Source organism: Diabrotica undecimpunctata, chromosome 9 (assembly GCF_040954645.1).
Source record: "Diabrotica undecimpunctata isolate CICGRU chromosome 9, icDiaUnde3, whole genome shotgun sequence".
NCBI classification, from domain to species: domain Eukaryota; kingdom Metazoa; phylum Arthropoda; class Insecta; order Coleoptera; family Chrysomelidae; genus Diabrotica; species Diabrotica undecimpunctata.
In genome coordinates, this window is record NC_092811.1 from 128,401,459 (window position 1) to 128,421,606 (window position 20,148).

General features: G+C 35.1%; 1 protein-coding gene across 1 annotated transcript in view; it reads right to left on the reverse strand.

Moving 5' to 3' along the window:
- The window catches only part of Dscam1 (Down syndrome cell adhesion molecule 1), a 501,009-nt gene that overhangs the window by 306,370 nt on the left and 174,491 nt on the right, over window positions 1–20,148 (reverse strand). The window contains exon 5 of the mRNA XM_072545256.1: window positions 6,614–6,737. Within this exon, the coding sequence (XP_072401357.1) occupies window positions 6,614–6,737 (124 nt within the window). The remainder of the gene's footprint in view (window positions 1–6,613; window positions 6,738–20,148) is intronic.

Consider the following 20,148-nt stretch of genomic DNA (forward strand, 5'->3'; position numbering starts at 1 on the left):
GTCACGTTCTACGTCGAATGTCGCGTGACATTTCACGTTCTGCGTCGAATGTCATGTCCTGCGTCGAATGTCACGTTCTACGTCGAATGTCACGATCTGCGTTGAATGTCACATAGCTGCCACGTTCTACGTCGAATGTCACGTCCTGCGTCGAATGTCACGTTCTACGTTGAATGTCACGTTCTGCGTTGAATGTCACATAGCTGTCACGTTCTACGTCGAATGTCACGTGACATTTCACGTTCTGCGTCGAATGTCACGTGACATTTCACGTTCTGCGTCGAATGTCACGTCCTGCGTTGAATGTCACATAACTGTCACGTTCTACGTCGAATGTCACGTCCTGCGTCGAATGTCACGTGGCATTTCACGTTCTACGTCAAATGTCACGTCCTGTCTCGAATGTCACGTTCTATTAGGCACTGTATGGACAAGAAGAAGAAGAATAATGTTCATACTGATCGTTGACATGGCTTCTGTGTGTCACCTACGCTTTCATTTGACACCTCATGCGTCAAAATCAGGCCAATAGCAACAAAGATACATTCTAGCGCCCATTTGGCAATGCTGCCATCTTTGTTTTTTGTGTCCCCGTCTCCTCCCCGTTCCAACGAGCCCTCGTACGTCACGATTGGACCAATAGAAACAAAGATATGACGTAATGACCTTTTGGCATGCTCCGATGCGCACGGCACATACTGCATTCAACCCCATTTTTCATCCCCTTTCCAACGAGCCCTCGTACGTCATCCTACGTTAAGCCGTTTGGAACTTACGACCGGGGGTTGCGATTTTAGGGGATGCGATTTAGGGGATGTGCTCAGATATACATAGCCTATCTACTAGAGTGGTACTCCAGTGCCTGCCTGGCTATATTAGTTTAAAATTTTGATTGATTTCATATTTGTTAAAGTCAAAATTGATTTATCAGATGTAGCAATATTAAGGGAAGTAAGAGATATACTTATTTTACAATTTCCAAGTTTTCTTGAATTGCTATATGATGAATTTCATATGAAATTTGTTTGTTAATATAAATTAAATATTCCTTGCTTATTGCATTGCATATTCCAGTTTCTTTTTATCATTTTCAGAATTAAAAAACACCTTTCGTCTATAAATTTTATAAAACTGACTCATTTACCATAATTTACCGATTATATGGGTACCAATTGTTTTATGTAATCAATAATTTACCTGAATTTGGGTACGGGTAGTGCCTGTGCAGGGCATAAAAGAACAAACCCTTTTCCTCCTTGTGTTTCATACGTAAAACTCTTCGAAGAAGACGAAAAAGACGGGGCTTTGAATCCAACGGGTTCTGTGTGAAACGAAAAAATGCTAATTTGAAGCAAGTATATGTATATAATTACCTGAATGTTGGAGATGGGTACCCTTGCGCTGGACACAGCATGGAGACGGTAGTGTTTTCCTCCTTTTGGTACCCTAACAACTTTATATCGCTCGAAAAAGCAGGAGCTTTACTTCCCACTGGCTCTATAGACAACACGTATCATGTAAATAGTAATATATTTTGTTTGATGAGGTAACTAAGCTCACAAACAAAAAAAGGATTGGGCCAAAAATGTTCTCTAAATGACCCAATTTTTTCCTACATCGCTGACTCAAATGGACTTGATCTTAAGCTTGATATTAAGTAGGTTAACCTTAAAACCCAGCAGCACGTTTTGGCTGTATTTTTGACCTTGAAATTTCCTTTGTCTTCAAATAATGACCACTTGCATTAAAAGATTTTACTTCTTTTGGAGATGGAGGAATTTCTATAAAGACAAACAGGAACAATTTTTGAACGCTATTATATAGAATATGTATTGTTTCAGCAAAAGGTTTCCGAAGAAAGTTAAGATATGGTTAATCTGATACTATAATAGTTCCACAATTAACAGTTGTCCAAGCAATGCTCTCTTGAAATTAAATAGACCGGGAATTAAACAATTTTGAATAAAAAAAATATGGAAGACAAAAGAAAGTACTAAAAACGGCTTTAAACATTACAATCTATGCCTGAATGTATTTGACATATAATACCGTATTTTCTGAGTTTATAAGCTGTGGTCTGGAATGATTATTTCCTGAAGTATCATCTCACTGCAAACAGGATATTAAGTCGAGAAAGCCTACACACCTTAAAATTGATGGCAGAGATAGAAGAAAGGGCAATGTACATAAGTAGCTTCAAAAATGTGACATCAAAGATATTTGGGAACCACACTGGTAATGGTTTCAAGAGCAAATACAAGATACTGTCAAAAATGTCACTTATTGCTCTACTACAAATAAAAGAATTTTCATGTGTTGTGTGAAAACCAATGCATATGTCTTTGGAAAAAAGTGGTAATTTAGAAAATCAATTTGCACCGATTGTTATTTTGCCGCTGAATACACTTATTATTATGATAACTATTGTTACCTGAATGTTGGAACAGGAAACGCTTGCGCTTGACAGAAAAGAGCTACGTCAAAACCAGATTGCTTCTCTGATCTTTTGTACTTTAAATCAGCTAACACGTTCGGTGCGCGAGTTCCGAGAGGCTCTAGTAAATACAGAAAACAAATAGAGTTATTTTCTCAACAAAAACAACAATAAAATCAGAGAATAATTACCTGAAAGTAGGAACAGGAAACCCTTGTGCTTGGCACAACAGCGACAGGCCTTGGTTGCGGTGCTTTTCGATCGTTATGCTCTTTATATCAGAAACTACACTTGGACCCTTGGTACCGATTGGTTCTACAAGACCATCAATTGGTTTAATTATTAATACAGTCCTTTAGTTAATTTAAAGAAGTCGTAAAGAAAATTTGTTTCTATTACGAACAAAAAGTGTCATTTTTGCTCACAATGTTTGACTACATTGCTTTTATAGTATTTTCTAAGATACTATGTAGTTGTTTAAAGATAATTAGTAGCTTTTACAGAACTATTCGTTATTTTACTGAATTTGGTTTCAAACATGTCCAAATATATATAAAAACTTACATGAATCTTGGAACAGGGAAACCCTGGGCAGGACAAATCAGATTAAGAGTCGAATTCACCTTATAATCTACCACGTCATACTTTGATTTAGACGATACTTTCGGCAAAGTACTACTAATCGGTTCTGTTAAAAGAAAAGTACAGTCAAATAGTGAATTAAATTATTTGATTACCTTATAGTGGGAACAGGGTAAGCTTGAGCTGGGCAGAGTACAGTAACGCCGTGTAAGGCCCTTGTCTCGAAGGTATGGCTTTTATCCAGCGAAGGAAACTTTGGTTTCACGAAACCAACTGGTTCTACAAGAAATAATATACGAAATTGAATTTTATTAGAAAAAAACTAAACGTGGTCTTTATTCTTGTTTTACACTCTTATCTTGAATGTTGTAATGGTTAAAAAAAATCTATAGTTTTACTTTATGTATTTCAAATTCCGTTTTTTATGAAATTTTAGTTCACATATTTTAAATTTGATTTGATTTACAAAGCAGTAACTTTTATTCGACCCGGTATGAGATTTAAAAAAGAACACGGATACATATTTTCGAATGTTTAGATTCAATTTGCCTCGAGTCTATTTGCTTCCTCTCATAAATCTGAATAAGTCGCTATAAGCAAACTACGTATTATGTAGTTTATCAGATTGATTAAAGGAATCACACGGCACGAATCTGACATTATTCTTTCGGTGGAGAGCCAGCTTGAGAAAATAGCATCGTCACTTCATACTAGACAGTTGTACCAAGTGCTATGGTGTGTGATTCTCTCAGTCCACCAAGTATGTTGGTTATTCTTTCATAAGTTTTCCTTTTTTGTCACCATTTTTAGTGTAAAAAACACTAACGTCCATCTCTGTTTGATTAAAGAAGGAAAAAAATATACATATTGAAATATAAAGCATCTCTGTCGTTGTATTTTCGCTAATATTCATTATGGTGGAATTTTCGGAATCTTGGAATTTTTGGGAATTTTGGCTTAATGGATTTATGATTTATAGTTTAACAAATGCATTAATGAATGCATAGAATTATGGATATATGTATTTATTTCACACTTCACGTCACCTCTTGTTAGAATTTTGGATGCAGAGACGGCAGGGAGATTTCTGTTCTTTTCTAACCGATGTAAAAATGGACCATCATAAGAATCATTCCTATGTAGTTTGTTGAAAATCTCTAACATCGATAAGAGAAGGTTTACAAAGTTAAATTACATTATTTTTTTATAGCTTTAATCGGATATAATTTTTTATTACTTCAACACAATGTTAAATTATTTTAAATTCTTAATTTTTGTTTAGTTTCCTTTGTTAAAGTTTATTTATGTTAAATAATTTTGAATTTTTAATTCTTTTTTAAGTACTTTATGAACATACTTATGAACATATGAACAGGCAGGTTTTAGAAAAGGCTATTCAACTTCCGATCACCTGTTAACCACAAAAATATTAATAGAAAAATGTAACGAATACAAGTTTTCAGTTTTCCTAGCATTTGTAGACTACGAAAAAGCTTTCGATATCATAGAACACACGGCCGTAATAAACGCAATGCAAAATTGTAGAATAGACAGCAGAACACACGAACCATGTACCATTAAACAGGGGAGTCAAACAGGGAGATACTTTATCACCCAAACTGTTCACCTTAGTTTTGGAGGACGTTTTTAAAAACCTAAATTCGAAATATAAGGGAATAAACATCAATGGCCGCTACCTCAGTAATCTACGATTTGCAGATGACATAATCCTGATAGCTACTGACCTACAAGAAATGCAAACCATGCTTTTAGAACTACATACCGAATCTTCTAAAATAGGACTGAAAATGAATTTAAACAAAACAAAAGTCATGCACTCCGAAGACACCGTGACAATAATAAACGATAAAGTTATAGAAAAAGTTGAAGAATATATATACTTAGGACAAAAAATAATACTAAATAGGGAAATTCAAACTGAAGAAATAAAAAGAAGAAGAAAGTTAGCTTGGGCAGCATTCGGTAAACTGAACTATATACTCAGAAATCAACAAATTCAATTACATCTTAGATCTAAAGTTTTTGATGCATGCATTATTCCTTTATTAACTTATGCGGCACAAACATAGACAATCACAAAAAAGAATATGAATATACTTAGAGTCACTCAACACGCGATGGAAAGAGCAATGCTATATATATATGCTATGTATATCACTTAAGGACAAGAAAACAAACACATGGATAAGACAGAAAACCAAAGTCACCGATGTGGTGCAGAAATCATTAAAGTTGAAATGGGAATACGCTGGACCTGTAGCTAGGAGCGATCTAAACAAATGGCACAGATCAATTTTAACCTGGAGACCAGACCAACACAAAAGACCCAGAGGCAGACCTCCTATGAGATGTACAGATGATCTGAAAAGGACTGCCGGGAAAAATTGGCTACAGGTAGCGTACAATAAAAATCAATCGTACAATAAAAATCAATCAATTGAAGAGGCTTATGTTCAGATGTGGACGTGAATGGCTAGACGAAGAAGAAGAAGATGAACATACTTATGTAAATATTATTCTTTAGATGATGGCACATACAGAAGAATTTAATTAACTTAAACTTAACTTATCTTATTAGATTATATTTTGATGAAAGTAGATCAGAAAATATTACTGCAGAATAAAAGTACTTATACAATGTAGTTGTTTATGATCGTTAAAATACGGTCACCAAGCTAACAAGAAAAAATTTGGTGTGTATTAATGAGTGAGCTTTTGGAAGCACCAAGATAATATAAAGCAAAAAGCCTGAATAAATACAAAGAAATTCAGGAAATCATCAGAAAGAAATTTCGAGGGGCACAAAAAAGTGTTCTGAGAAGATACAAGGAAATGTAAAGTCTGGATAAAAGGTATCATATGTGATAGTCCTAATTTACACAAAAATATCAAAGAAATGTCAGGTTCTAGAAATAACAGCACACTAAGGAATATTAAAGGGAGTATAATTGCCGATGTGAAGAAGAGACTGCCTCAAAGAACCAGTTATATCCAACAATCATTTAATGATAAAAGAAAAGAACTGTCATTAGATATTACAGAGGATACCAGACCACCAATATTACGAGAAGTAATAGAAAAAAGATTTTTTTACCTTTAGTTAGTTTAAGTTAGTCTGATGAAACAGCTGTAGTGATAACAATTTGAAATAAATTTTGTGGAAGTTTTGAAAACCAAGTTTTCAGTGTTTTAATATTAGTTTAGTCGATAAGAGAATATCGTATTGTAAGCTTAAAAATAAATAGTTATATAATATAAATTAGAACCGCTGGTTTTATTTAAACACGCTACAATATTATATTGGGCAAGCATAAATGTACCTGTAGTTTGGAACAGGGAAAGACTGCGCTGGGCACATCAATGTCAAGCTGATGTCGTGCCTCGATTCGATAGTTTGAATCTTTGAGCTTCCGGCCGACAATCTTGGAGCTACACTACCAACCGGCTCTATTAAAATAAAGGGAAGCGTTAAAAGAAAACCATGGATATCAAATGTGTTTAAAATACTCTACGGACGAATTGATATCCAGGAGTTTCTTTGGAATCGTGGAATTTCGTGTAAAAATTCAGTCTTACCTGAATTTTGGAATCGGAAAAGCTTGTGACGGGCACAGCATGGTCGAAGTAGAGTGTTGTTTGGTATGTACAACCCTGCTTTCGTCCCCGGATGTTAGTTTGGGGGCTACAGTACCAATAGGTTCTAAATAAAAAACTTTGAATTAGGAAATGAAAACGTGTAAGGGTAGAGTGGTGTCTAGCAATTGCCGTAAGCGTTCTTTATAATAGCATCTCATAAGTATTTAGAAAAAGGTTAATAATTTATTGATGTTAGTATTATTGCACGAAGTGATGCTTTTAAATAACAAGACTGACGATGCTGCAGAATTACGCATGAGATAAACAAGCGGTAGCTATTTAGAGTGAAGCCATTTCTTTAAAATACAGAATCTCTTGCTTATATCAATAGATCCTTTTTTTTAAGAAAAATTTTAACTATAACAATTGAGTAACGAATTTTTGGGAAATTTTAACGAATTTTTGTGAAAGTTTACAAGAAACTGGATAAAACCGTTACCTTTTTATAGTTTATTACATGGCAAGAAAGTGCATGGTAATAAATGTCCGTTGTATACACATTGTTAAGTTGTTTAACCGTTTTTGTATTGGCTAAGAAGAGCTTGAAGATGATTAAGGTAAGTTACGAATTTCGAAAAAATGAATTTTACTTTCGGTTCAAAATTTACAGATATCTAGTAACTAGTAATTTAACTACCTCATTAAGGGTTTCTCTTCTAAAAATATATTCTATCGTGTTACCATAGTTATTATAAAGTAAATTTTCAGGATTTGATTATGTTTTAATGGGACTTTTACTTTCTAAATTTTCAAAAAGATTGATTTTTGTTTTTCTACGTAAAAACATTCCATAGTATCAAAGAAAAACTGTACTAAAATTTTATTAAGAAATTCCAAATAGAAACGAAGTTATAGCTGTATTTATAACGGTCTAGGGGCGCGGGTTATACAACACCCAGCCCCTCGCTTCACCTGTGCACCAGCAACTCGACAATTGCTTTTAAGAAAACCACGCCAATTCATTAGTATAGTCTCATGAATTAAACTCCTTTGAAGTGTAAAAAAATTATTATAGGGGGCAGGAAAGTGGCCCCCAATTTAAAATGCATCTTTTGGAAAACGCCCTCTGCAGTGGTGAAAAACAACTAAAAGTGTCGACAAATTTTTTTTGGTATACTTCAAATTCTTCTTAACAATGAGTAGAAAAAAATTATAACCATAAATATAATAGTTTTTTTTTTGTTTAATATTTAAAAATTATCTTTTTTCTAATTTAGAAAGAAAAAGTCTCCTTAAATAAAAGATCATAAACAAGAATTTGGAATAGATTATAGATAACATTATATTCTAATGTAATAAAAAGATAAAATAAGAATGCTTACATCTTTGGCTAAAGCAGATTCATCCTGGTAAAGAACTTCTTAAAAATAATTGTCCCAGTTTCGCAATATCGTCGTGACTTCGAACGGTATCACTATTATCAGAAACGACTTAAACTATTTGATTATTTTAGCGACAAAACTAAGAAATAACAAACCAAAAATCTAGTTTTTTTCTAGACGTTTTAGACAATAAGGGTCCGTAGACACTATCGATCCCAATCCGCTCGCGATATCCATATCATTGACAAATTCGTGTAAAGTTTGTTTAGCAGAAAGTGGTTGACTTCAATTAGTGCGGTCGTAAATATTATTAAATTTGTCTGACTTGACCCATTGTTAAGACTTTGTAAATCATTTAAACCATTGTTACCTGAAACCGGGCCTTTTATACTATTATCGGTTAACCCAGGATGTTTATATTCGGTTCCTTTTTGAAGTAAACCATTTACTGCTAAACAAACTTTACCCTCTGATGATAAAGCATCAGTTAGCCACTAACCCCTACGAGTCCGACACCATTTGAGGGTGGCGCGTTGCATGAAGCATCGCGGGACCATTCTCCCCGTAGTATGCCCCTCCCCCCCGGGGCGAAAAGGTGAACGCGGTCGCCGCTGAGGAGCTCTCCTCTACCACTCTTTAAGTCTTCCAGGGTGGGTACGTGCTGTAACCCAACGCCTTTAATGGAGAAAGGGTGTATCATGGACACAGCTCGTTCAACCTCACCTTGGTTCTGTGGAATGAGAGTAGAGTGGTCCCACGAGAGGCTCGTCTCGGATACTAGGAGTGTAGACTGGTGACCGTAACGCCGAAGGGCCTTGCGAGCGTTTCTACAAACCCGACACCTCGAACGACGGCTCTCCATCCCTTCATTCCTTCCCATTAGTCGCCTCTTACAACAGGCAGGGATAAATTGTCTCGGCTGTATTCTTATCTCCGCGAGCCGGACGGAGAGAATATCGATATCAGTCGGGGTAAAATGTTAATCAAATTTACATCACATTTAAAATTTATAAAATGCAGACTTTGTTTTATATAAAACGAGCTGTACCCTGCGAGCGTTGCTACGCCCTTAATTAACTAAAATAAGTTTGAAGGAAAGACATTACACAAATATTCAACTCATTTTGAGTCATTTTAATGATTTTGTTCATTTCGAAAAAAATGTGACATTGCAGCATTTTGTTTCAGTTCGATATTTATTGAAGGGCTGTGGGATATACGAGTACAATATTTCTTGTTTTTCCTTCTGGTGCGTAAACGAATAAATCAGAAGGATTTCCATGTTAGCAGCATAGATTCTCCAAATTTAGTCCACACACTTGCAACGATTGTTCTTTTGGTTTGTTGATACTCATTGCGAAAGCTAGTCGCACTGGGAATTGTAAACGTTTGAATTCGAATGGCGGATCTGTCGGGATCATTAGGATTCGTGGCAACAGTACGTCTTCACCTTTGAATTTTTAAATTCAAAATTTTTGCCTCGATAACATTGTTCATCATTTTCTTGACTAAAAGTCTGGTTCCGTAGCAAAGTCGTGGTGGATTTATGGTTCGATGAAGAATGGATAAGAAAGGGTACGCCATTTTCAATGAAAGATCGTGCGGTGGCGTTCCTGGCAAATGAAGCGAATGCAAAAATTCAGTTGGATAGATGACAACTTCGTCTTGATTCACCAGAGTATCGATGGACTTATATGCTGTCATTTCGCCGGGTATTCCATTCTGAATGCTTAAGTTAATGGTATGGTATTGACATCGATGATTTTTGCCGCTAATGTAGCACGCGTACTGAGCCACTGACGATATTTATAGTTCTGTGCAATGTTTGAGAAAACTTTTTACACCAATTCATTCTGTGATCTTACAGAAGTTTAATGGCAAGGTGATACATGGCATAGATTCATCAATTTGCATTTGCCCATTTCCAATATCCATTAATTGGTACTGGTTTGGAGTTTGGAGTACTTTTCCCATTCCAGAGTTTTTGCTGATGTTGCATATTGGTACCTCCGTGTTTTGTAAGTCCAACTGCAGTTTTAATGCAGAATGCGCTGTTCGGTCACCATCCAAAAGAGTTGTCGCAATTCCAAATGATGCAATGGTCAGTGCAATATTAGTTTGTGATCATATGGTTGCCAAAATGAGTGAAAGAAGTTAACTTGCTATTGATACAGCACATTCCTTGCGTTTCGCTCTTAAATTTGGGGGCGCTAGAATACATGCAAATTTTATCCATTTTTCCAATGAAGATTCTTGAATGAAGACTGTAATCATTATTACTGTCATAATGGAATGCACCAAAATTTAAATCAGCGAGTACTGTTCATCTTGGTCGAGCGGTACTTATTTTAAAAAACATTTTGCAGTCTTCCTTCCCGTTGTACAGTCTCAGAGGAACGAGCCTGATTAGTACGTATTGATTCAGTTTCTAACCTCACTTCTCGTTGTTCAGATGATTCAGACGAACGGGTCTCAGCGGCACGTACTCGAAGATTTTCCAGCCTTAATGCTCGTTGTTCGTCTAATTCTGAGGTTTGTAATGTTTTTTGTCTGTACTTGAGGTGTAAATCGGCCAATTGCTTGTCGCTTTGGAGGCATAATTGTACGAGAAGGACGTGAAAAATCCGTTTGACTTAATTAGATGTTAATCATCAATCCGAATCTAACAAATTATCCAATCCAATTGAACCGGCTGTTTACACACGGATGGAAATATTAATATTGAAGGTGATCACCAATTCGATGAGGAAAATTTGAAGTGAAAAAAATAAGCATTCGAGAATTGTTGAAATCGATTTTAATTCGACTCACAATGATATCCGATTGAACTATTTATCTAAATTAATTTAACAAAAAATGAAATGCACAAAACTATTTGAAAAATGCTCTCAAATATAAAAATACGCACAATATTGTCTGTCCAATGTGAGCCGGGCATTAATTGCACAATTTACATAAATTCTTATGTCACCTACTACTTGAAACGACATTATCCGTTCGCTTTTTTCGTTCCAATTTAAATCAGCATGAACTGTCACGACAATATATGAAATTCATAGGCATGACAGTTGCGCCATCTGTCGAAAATTGGTTGTACAAACTTAGAAACCTTCGTGGGCTCATGTCCAACAACTTTGCTAAAGATTATCTCATGATCAAATGCATAGTTTACGATTCTATAAAGGACGTACAGACAAACATTCATTTTTATACAATAGATATGATATTCAAAAATTTTAAAATAAAACTCAGAGTGATACATTGATTTGTATAGAGTTTAATAGGAAAAATATGGTTGGTACACTTTATTTATAGTTTAATAAATAAGATAAATATTATTATTATTATTAAGTGCTAAATGTAAGGTGTTAAAAAGAGGTTTTCAGTGAAAAATGTAGTTGAAATTTTCCATAGAAGCATAAACTATGATAACTATCGTGTTAGACGATTATAAAAAAGTCAAAAATGGAAAGACGAAAAAAATCCATGTAGTATTTTTGACTAAATTCCATTCGAAGTGATACTTACTGAGATGAAGCCAAAAATTAATTTAGCGAAGCAGTTATACCTTGAGAAGAATTCATGCCGTGTTACTTTTAAAACTTTTGAATACTATTTTTTATACGTGGTGTATTTATAACATGGTCTCCGAATAATATTGATATGGGGGCAGAGCGAATACATTAGTGTGGTACTGTACCTAAGACTAGGTATATACAAACATTTTAGAGTTAATTTACTTACGTATTTTTGGAAAACTTTTTTCCAGTTGGAAATACCAACTCAAATGCAGAATTGTAAGTTCAAACATTCTAAAATGTCTACGTGAACTAGACGATTAACTGTCAAAGATCAATTTCTATATGGTGTCGAATTTCAAAGATATTCTCAGTTCTCATCTCAGTTCAAAGTCGTTCAAAAACTGGTTGTTTTATAAATTATATAGTGAAATCTAACGCTGAATCTCGGACAATCATTTTCAAGATGTACTATACGTCGGTAACATTCAACCAAGAACGAACGAAAGACACTTACCTCAAGAGCACCTCGACTTCGCCCAAAACATGGTCTTGGGCAAGGGTACCCAAACCAAATGATCAAAAATACATAGCATGCTAGCCTAGTCAAGTAAGCAAACCACGGTAAGGATGTGGATGATTTTTGGAAAAGAGGACAGGTACTATCGTCAATAACACTTCGTTTAAAGAATATATATCGTAGATTGTTTTTAAATTTTGATTTAATTTTGAAAGTGCCCGTTTAAGAAGCAAGGGTACCCTATCCCAACATTCAGGTAAATTTTAGGAACGTTGATTAAAGATGTGGCATCTTTTATCAGCGTTTTTAGTTAAAAATATATTTGAATCTACATAAAATCGTGTTATTCAAAATTCTCGAAAATATACATACTTAAACAAAAAAATATATGGTAAAGGCATTTTATGCTGTAGTTAATAAAATATCTCAGCAATTGTTTCAGTACGACTACAAAAGAATTTCTTAGCGTTTTAGAACTGAGGAATTCTACATGAAATGTTTTCTATCAAATGAATGGATTAAAACTATTTTTTTTAATCCTTGTTGAATAAACTTACAGAAATGATTTTTTTCTCGCTTTATTACTAGAGAGATTATTTGGTAATTAGGGGGACAAGGTAGTTATACTCACGAGAGCATTGATTACCCAAGAAATCATAAAAAAATATAAACGCCGTCGTCTCCTGGAAACATTAATCTGCCCATCATTCCACCACCGCAAAACTCAAGATGATAAATTAAATGACCAACAACCGAAATTAAAGGGCTCTGCTCAGAGCCAACTCGGACGATGGTTAGCCTAAATGTTGAGTGACTCATGAAAGTCAAGTAGGACATATTGTCCGAACTCAGCAGAACAAAAAAGTATCTAGGTCTCTAGGAATCTCACGGAGACGAATATGCATGCAGGCCAAAAATATATGGAAAGCATCTTATCATAAAGTCATTTAGGTTTAGTCGTTGAGACCCATAATTTCAAAAGCCAGTAAACCCAGATAGTTGTAGCGGAGTTTTAATAGCACCTCTTGGGGTTAGAGTGAGACGAATAAGTTGTTGAAGGAGTGGGCAAAAGCCAATAACTTGGCATTCTACATTGGCCAAGGTTTTTCACCAACAAAACCTAGAGTTGAAGCTGCAACTTAGACAATTACTTCATAAGCTACAATAGCCAATACTGTGGCTATGAATCAGTCATAAAGACCCAATAGGGGTACAGGTGCAAGTAACAATAACTAAAACAAAATCTTCTGTATAATAATTATCTTCTGTAGAAGATTATATTGTAGTAGCTGTCGATATGGACTACCACAAACGGTTTTTAACGTGGATACCATCTGAGCTGAAACAACTGCAGCAGTTGATACCTAATAACACAGACCGTACCTATAGCGCCCTAAACTTTCCTAAATTTAGATGCAATTCGGATACTAAGTCCTCAACTGTGAGGACTAGATAACAAGTGAAGACTTTGACACCTAACAACATTGGCCTGACTAGTGTCAGTAAGTTTAAGATGGTAACAATCTGCTCGAGTACTTTTACTCAACAGAATATACCGCTTCTGTCACGCCATTAAGGATCATAGCTGCAGACGTTTGGCAAGGCGGTATCACCACTTCGATTGCATTTCCCGGGACAACGATGAATCTTATGCAACAAGCGATCTTCTGGTCTGGGAGCAGACTTGCCACACGCTTCTCGCGTTGTGAAGAGACTCTTGCAGGTGGGATTCAAAGACCGGTGTACCAAGAACTCATCAGCCTCCACATCCACTCTAGGGACCATGATGGTGGCGTGTTAGCTACAATATGAAGCTCGATCATCCTTGTATGCTGCACAATGATACTATGGCTGCTGTGATTCCAGCTGGGAAAGCTGCCGATCAGAAGTGTAAATCGTCGTCACACTTGGCACGTCTCCGCGGAGGAGTCTACTCTTCTACCCCTCGTCTCCCTTAATCGGCGTAGTAGAAAGACGAAAGACCTGTCTCGGATACTTGAAACACAATCCGGTGATCGGATAATTAGAATAGAAGAAATAAGGTATTGTACACATGTCACAGAGATAATGAATCAGATAATTCAAGCAGGAAAACGTCAATGCTTTGGACACGTTTTGAGGATGAACGATGAGTGATTGGAAATAGAAGTAAACGAAAAAGATCTCCATCATATAAGAAGAAATGAATCTCACTGTGCAATGGATAGACCAGGAAGAATTCAATTCTCTAGATACAGATTCGAGACTTGTAAAACTGGTATGAGAGGAGATTCCCACAGGCAAAACACCACTCGGACGTCCCAGAATGCGATTGGGAGATAACATCCAAGCAGATTTCCGGAAAATGAACATTCCATTTGACCCTAGGTTGATGGAAGACCGAACAAATTGGAAAAAAGTTGTACAGTCAGCCAAGACCCACCCAGGGTTGTAGCGCTACGTAATGATGATGATGAGATACAGACTCGTAGATCCCATGTTTATTGGCGACTAAAAAAATAAAAAAGAATGACGAATGGATGTTTTAGAAACGAGAATGTTAAGGCGGAATACGAAGGACACCAAAAGGAAGAAAAACTAAAAATGTTAAAATTAGAAAAATCTTAATGTCACATCAATTGATGTCAAAACGAGAGAACGTATGTTAAGATGTTAAGGACACGTTCAATGCCGAAATCATAACTCAACATGAAGAATCGCTAGATATAGAATTTCTAAAAAAACACGAGAAATAATTGTAGAAGGCAGATATATATGTGTGATGAGTTAATAATCGTATAACTCAAGATAATGAATAGTGTGCTACAAAAAAAGTGCTTCTTTCATATAAAAAATAATTAAATGTGCACGACAAAATAAGGTAAAATTAAAAAATTTAAAAAGAAAACAGATCTTTTTTATTTACATTGAAGTCGTCTTTTTGTAATTAAAAATAGAACAATACTATATTTTCAGCTTCGAGAATTTTGAGGTAACAATTACGAGACACTCATTGTTTTGTAATTAGTAAAAAAGTATTATTAAACATTTAAAATGTACAAAACAATGAATGAACTGAAAAAAAAAACAATTTTGGCTACTCGAATAAATATATATTTTATGATGTATGGATTTGTATATGCATATTATTTGTTAAATACTTCAATACTACCAATTGCAATTTATTAAAAAGCATTTTAAGTTTGTAAAAATATATTTTTTGCGTCAAATTTTGTAATAACAAAAAATATACAGCTGTCAATTATCTATTTTAGCTTTTAGGCTGCACTCAATCGCGTTACCTGTTCGTAAAAATTGTAAAAATAAAAATGTTACAAAAATTTAACAAATATTTCTAAGGTTATTAGAAAAGAAAATCTTCTGATGATGACTATATTAGATTTTCCTACCAAAGAGCTGAATGTAAACAACTTTCTAAAATTTGCTTCAGCAACTATATCAAAGGTATAGATACTGGCCTAAAAAATGATCCAAAATCATTTTGGAAGTACATCAATGATAAGCGATCTAGTTATAACCTATCTAACTCCTTATTTTATCAAGTCAAATCTGCAACAAATGGTCAAGACATAGCTAATTTATTTAGGAACTTTGGTACAAATATTTGTCCTTTTAAGATTACTATGACCGATATTTTTAATGGCATAAATGAGCTGCCCAATATGCTTACTGTTGACCCAGATGGAGTGCCTAAATTTTTATTAAATAAGTGTGTCTGTACATTTGTAATGAGTAAATGTCACTGTCCCTTGTAAATGAGTATCTTTGCAGTTGAAAATGACTTCGTGCTAAACACATTTTACGAACTACCACCTAGACGCCTTGAAATCACCTAGAGACAATGGAGAAGACGTAATTATTATAAGAAACTAAATAGACTATATACTTGTTAACAAAAGATATCGAAATAGTTTCAACAGTGTTAAAACCTACCCAGGCGCTGATATTCAATCTGACCACAATCCTTTAGTGGGCGTGTATAGAACCAAGTTAAGATTCAAAGAAATCGATAATACAACGAAAAGCACAGAAGAGAAGATAGAATCCATTAATAAAACGATAGACGACAATAAAGACAATTTTATGAAGAACGAAGAAGGTAAGAATAAGACATAGATGATGACAGAGATTCTGCAGCTGATGGAAGAAAGAAGGAAAGACAAGAACAATAACTCTATGTATAAAACATTACAACGAGATATACAGAGAAAGATCAGAGAAGCCAAACAGAAAGAACTGGAGAACTTCAACGTGCATAAAAATGTAAGAGAAATTACGGGCAAATGTAAAAACAGACCAAATCAGAGAAATACGTACGGAAACAGGACCACCTATACTAGTGGCAGAAATAAGAGCAGCCATAATATCACTAAAAGAAGGGAGAGTTCCAGGACCAGACTGGTAAAAATGCTATGTAAAATCTTCAATAATATCTATGACACAGGCAATATTTCAAAATATTGGCTAGTTTCAGAATTTATTACGTTACCAAAAAAACAGGGAGCGAAAGTGCAGAGAATATAGGCTAATAAGTCTACACTAACACTTTTTCTTAAAATTATACATCGCAAAATATACAAACTATACGAAAATGCAGAGATATGACTTGCGATATCTACACCTGCATTGTGGACTACCAAAAAGCATTTGACACAGTTCAACACCCAAAAATGATGGATGTACTAACACAATACATTTTGATATATTGTGTTAGGATATTTTGTTAAGTGTCGCAGAGAATCCAACGTCAAGTTCACGTCAAATTTCACGTCAAAATAATGTGAGTCACACAATTGTCCTAAGGTACCTCCATGAAGAAAAACTTCATCCATATAAATTGACTTTTGTGCAGGAGCTAACAGAAGACAATCCAGATCGTAGAATGGATTTCTGCGAAAGAATGATGGATAACATTAACACAAATGAAATAGCTCTTGGCACAATTCTTTTTTCTGATGAATCAACATTTACATTGAACGGAGAGGCAAACCGACAAAACTGTAGATACTGGTCAGCGGAGAATCCTCATTGGATCCGTGAGACACACACTCAGTATCCTCAAAAATTGAATGTTTGGGCAGGTATTATAGGAGATCATATTATGGGTCCTATATTTGTAGATGTTAATTTGACAGCGGAAAAATATTTAAGTATCCTAAGAGACGATATTCTTCCTCAGTTGGCTAACTTATATCCCAATTCAATAGATCTGACCCTACCGCATGAAACTCTCTGGTTCCAGCAGGACGATGCAACACCCCATTATGCTTTAATAGTGAGAAATTACTTAAATGAAATCTTCTTCAATAAATGGATTGGACGAAGGGGTACTATTGAGTGGCCAGCTAGGTTGCCAGATCTTACGCCTTTGGATTTTTTTCTATGCGGTTATCTCAAAAACAAAGTATATGCAACACAATCAACTAGCATTGAAGACCTCAAAGAAAGGATAACTACAGAAATACGGAATATTTCACCTCAAACTTTAAACAAAGTTCAAAACAAGTTTTATAGGAGACCTTGTTATTGCCAACAAGGTGGAGAACATTTGAACATTTATTTTAATGTAATCCAATCAATTACCTCGGGTATTCTATGAATTAATTGTCTTGAAGAAAATTATGCTTAATTTCAAAATTTGACCTTGTATTATTCATAATAGACCCTACATGATATAGTTCGTTGAGATCAGGTTGTTAAGGGGCTTTTAAAAACATAAAAATATACAGGGTGTTTCATTTAACATACAGATTATGGAGTATGCCAGACTTGCGTGGATCACCCTATACATTCAAATTTATGTTTAAAAAGCGCACATTTAAATTTAAAAGTTAAGGTATCTCAACGTTTTTTATTATTTTCTAAAATAAGGACACAAACAATTTTATTCCATAAGTGGTTTCCACACTGTATGAACACTGACCTTAAAAGAGAATGCACTTTAGGAGGAGAACTTTTACAGTGTCAGACATTCAACTGCAACGATAGAGGTCTGAAACATAAATTTTTAAACGCTTAAGCCACCCATACTGTGCGATATATACTAAACTAGAAATTATTACTTTACGCTGATTAAAAAAGACCCATATAACTGCAGTAAACTGTCAACATGTCATACATGTCTGAAATATAGTCTCGATTTTATGGCATTTTGTAATCGACAACACAAAACACATGTAACTTTTCCGTTGCTAAACTCCGTGTTTGAACTTAATGTCTTATTTACATTAATTGTAAAAGTGCGTCTGTTGTTTTAATTACATAGTTAATTAATCGTTTTATCTCTGCTTGGGTCATTGTTACGAGCCGGATATGACTCATACGCTATAAACGGTATATATATGCTCGTAAAAGTGTAGTACTCATATTTGTGACAAAATCCGTTTTGTCCCATTGTGATTTATGCTTCTCTTTGCGTTTTATGATCTGGTAAGTTACACGTTTGTGACTACCTTATAACGAAGAATCTATTATATCTAGCCAACGAAGATAAATATAAATAACACACCATCTGAAAATAATAAAAGCTGTACACGGGACACGTGATAGCTGCCGATGTATTGTTAAATGCGATTTCATTAATAACTTAAAATATATAGAAAGATCTATCTATACAGCTGTCAAGCTGTCTATACAAGCTGTCTAAAACAAGGATTTTTACAGCTGTCGCCGCCTTCCTTCTTTCAGCCAACGTCTCCAGTCCTTTCTGTTCTGCCATTCTCCATCTCTAAGGTCTCGTCTTTCCATGGCCTCGTCCACTTCATCCCTCCATGATCTTCGAGGTCTACCTCTTTTCCTCCTTCCTATTGGGCTCCAATCCGAAATCTTTGCTATCCACCTTGTATGATCTGTTCTTCTCACATGTCCATACCAAATTAAACGTTTTTCTTCGATGTAGCTGAGTCTGTCTTGTTCTACTGCCATCCTTCGTTTTATCTCCTCATTTCTGATGCGATCCATTTTTGTCACTCTACAGCTTCTTCTCATGAACTCCATATCAGTTGCTGTGATTTTGGACCTGTTTCGTTTATTTATTACCCAGTTCTCTGCTCCATAGGTCATTATACTGCGTACCAAGGTGTTATAAATTCTCTTCTTTGTATTTCTGGTAATCTGTCTATCCCACAGTACCCCGTTCATTTGTTTAATACATATTCTTGTCTGTGCTAATCTGCTGGTTATCTCTTGCTTGGTGGTTCCATTTTTTGAGAGTATGAATCCTAAATATTTGAATTTGTCAGTGTCGTTAATTTCCCTATTTCCCCATTTCCAAGTGTCCCACTGGTTCTTGCTCTGTTGTTAAATATTCGGTCTTTTCTAGATTTATTTCCAGTTCATTTTTTGTGTATTCCTTTTCTAATTTTCGGAGCATATAGCACAGATCTTCTTCATCTTGAGCCGTTACCGCTTGGTCATCTGCAAAGCTTAATGTGTACAAGAAGTTGTCCCGGATTGGTATTTCCATCCCTTCACATTTCCTTTTCCATGGTTTTAATATTTGTTCGAGGAATATCTTGAACAGTATCGGAGATGTAGAGCATCCCTGCAATAAGCCTTTTGTGGTCTTAAATTCGTTGGAGTATTTATTGCCGGTTTTAACTCTTACCTTGTTGTTGTTGTAAAGGTTTTTTACGGCTTCTATTAACCTCTGAGTTATTCCGATTTCCTTCATCGTGTTCCATAGTTGTTTTCTGGGGACCGTGTCATATGCCTTTTTTAAATCTATAAATGCCATGTGTACTAGTCTATTTTTTGCCATTTTTTTTTTCAATTAATTGTTGGAGTTTATAAATGTGGTCTATGCAAGATCTTCCTGCCGTGAACCCCGCCTGATCTTGTCCGATTTTATTTGAGATAGATTTTTCCAGTTTTTCTTTCAGTATTTTTCCATATAACCTGCCCATACATGCTATTACACTGATGCCTCTGTAGTTCCCGCATTTCTTCTTATCTCCCTTTTTATGTATCGACGTTATATATGCTTTTTACCATTCTTCTGGCATTTTGTTCAGGTTTATAGCGTTATTGAACATTTCGTGTATAATTCTGTGTAGTTTGTCCGTTCCGTACTTAATTAGTTCATTAATGATTCCTCCTGGTCCCCCTGATTTTTTG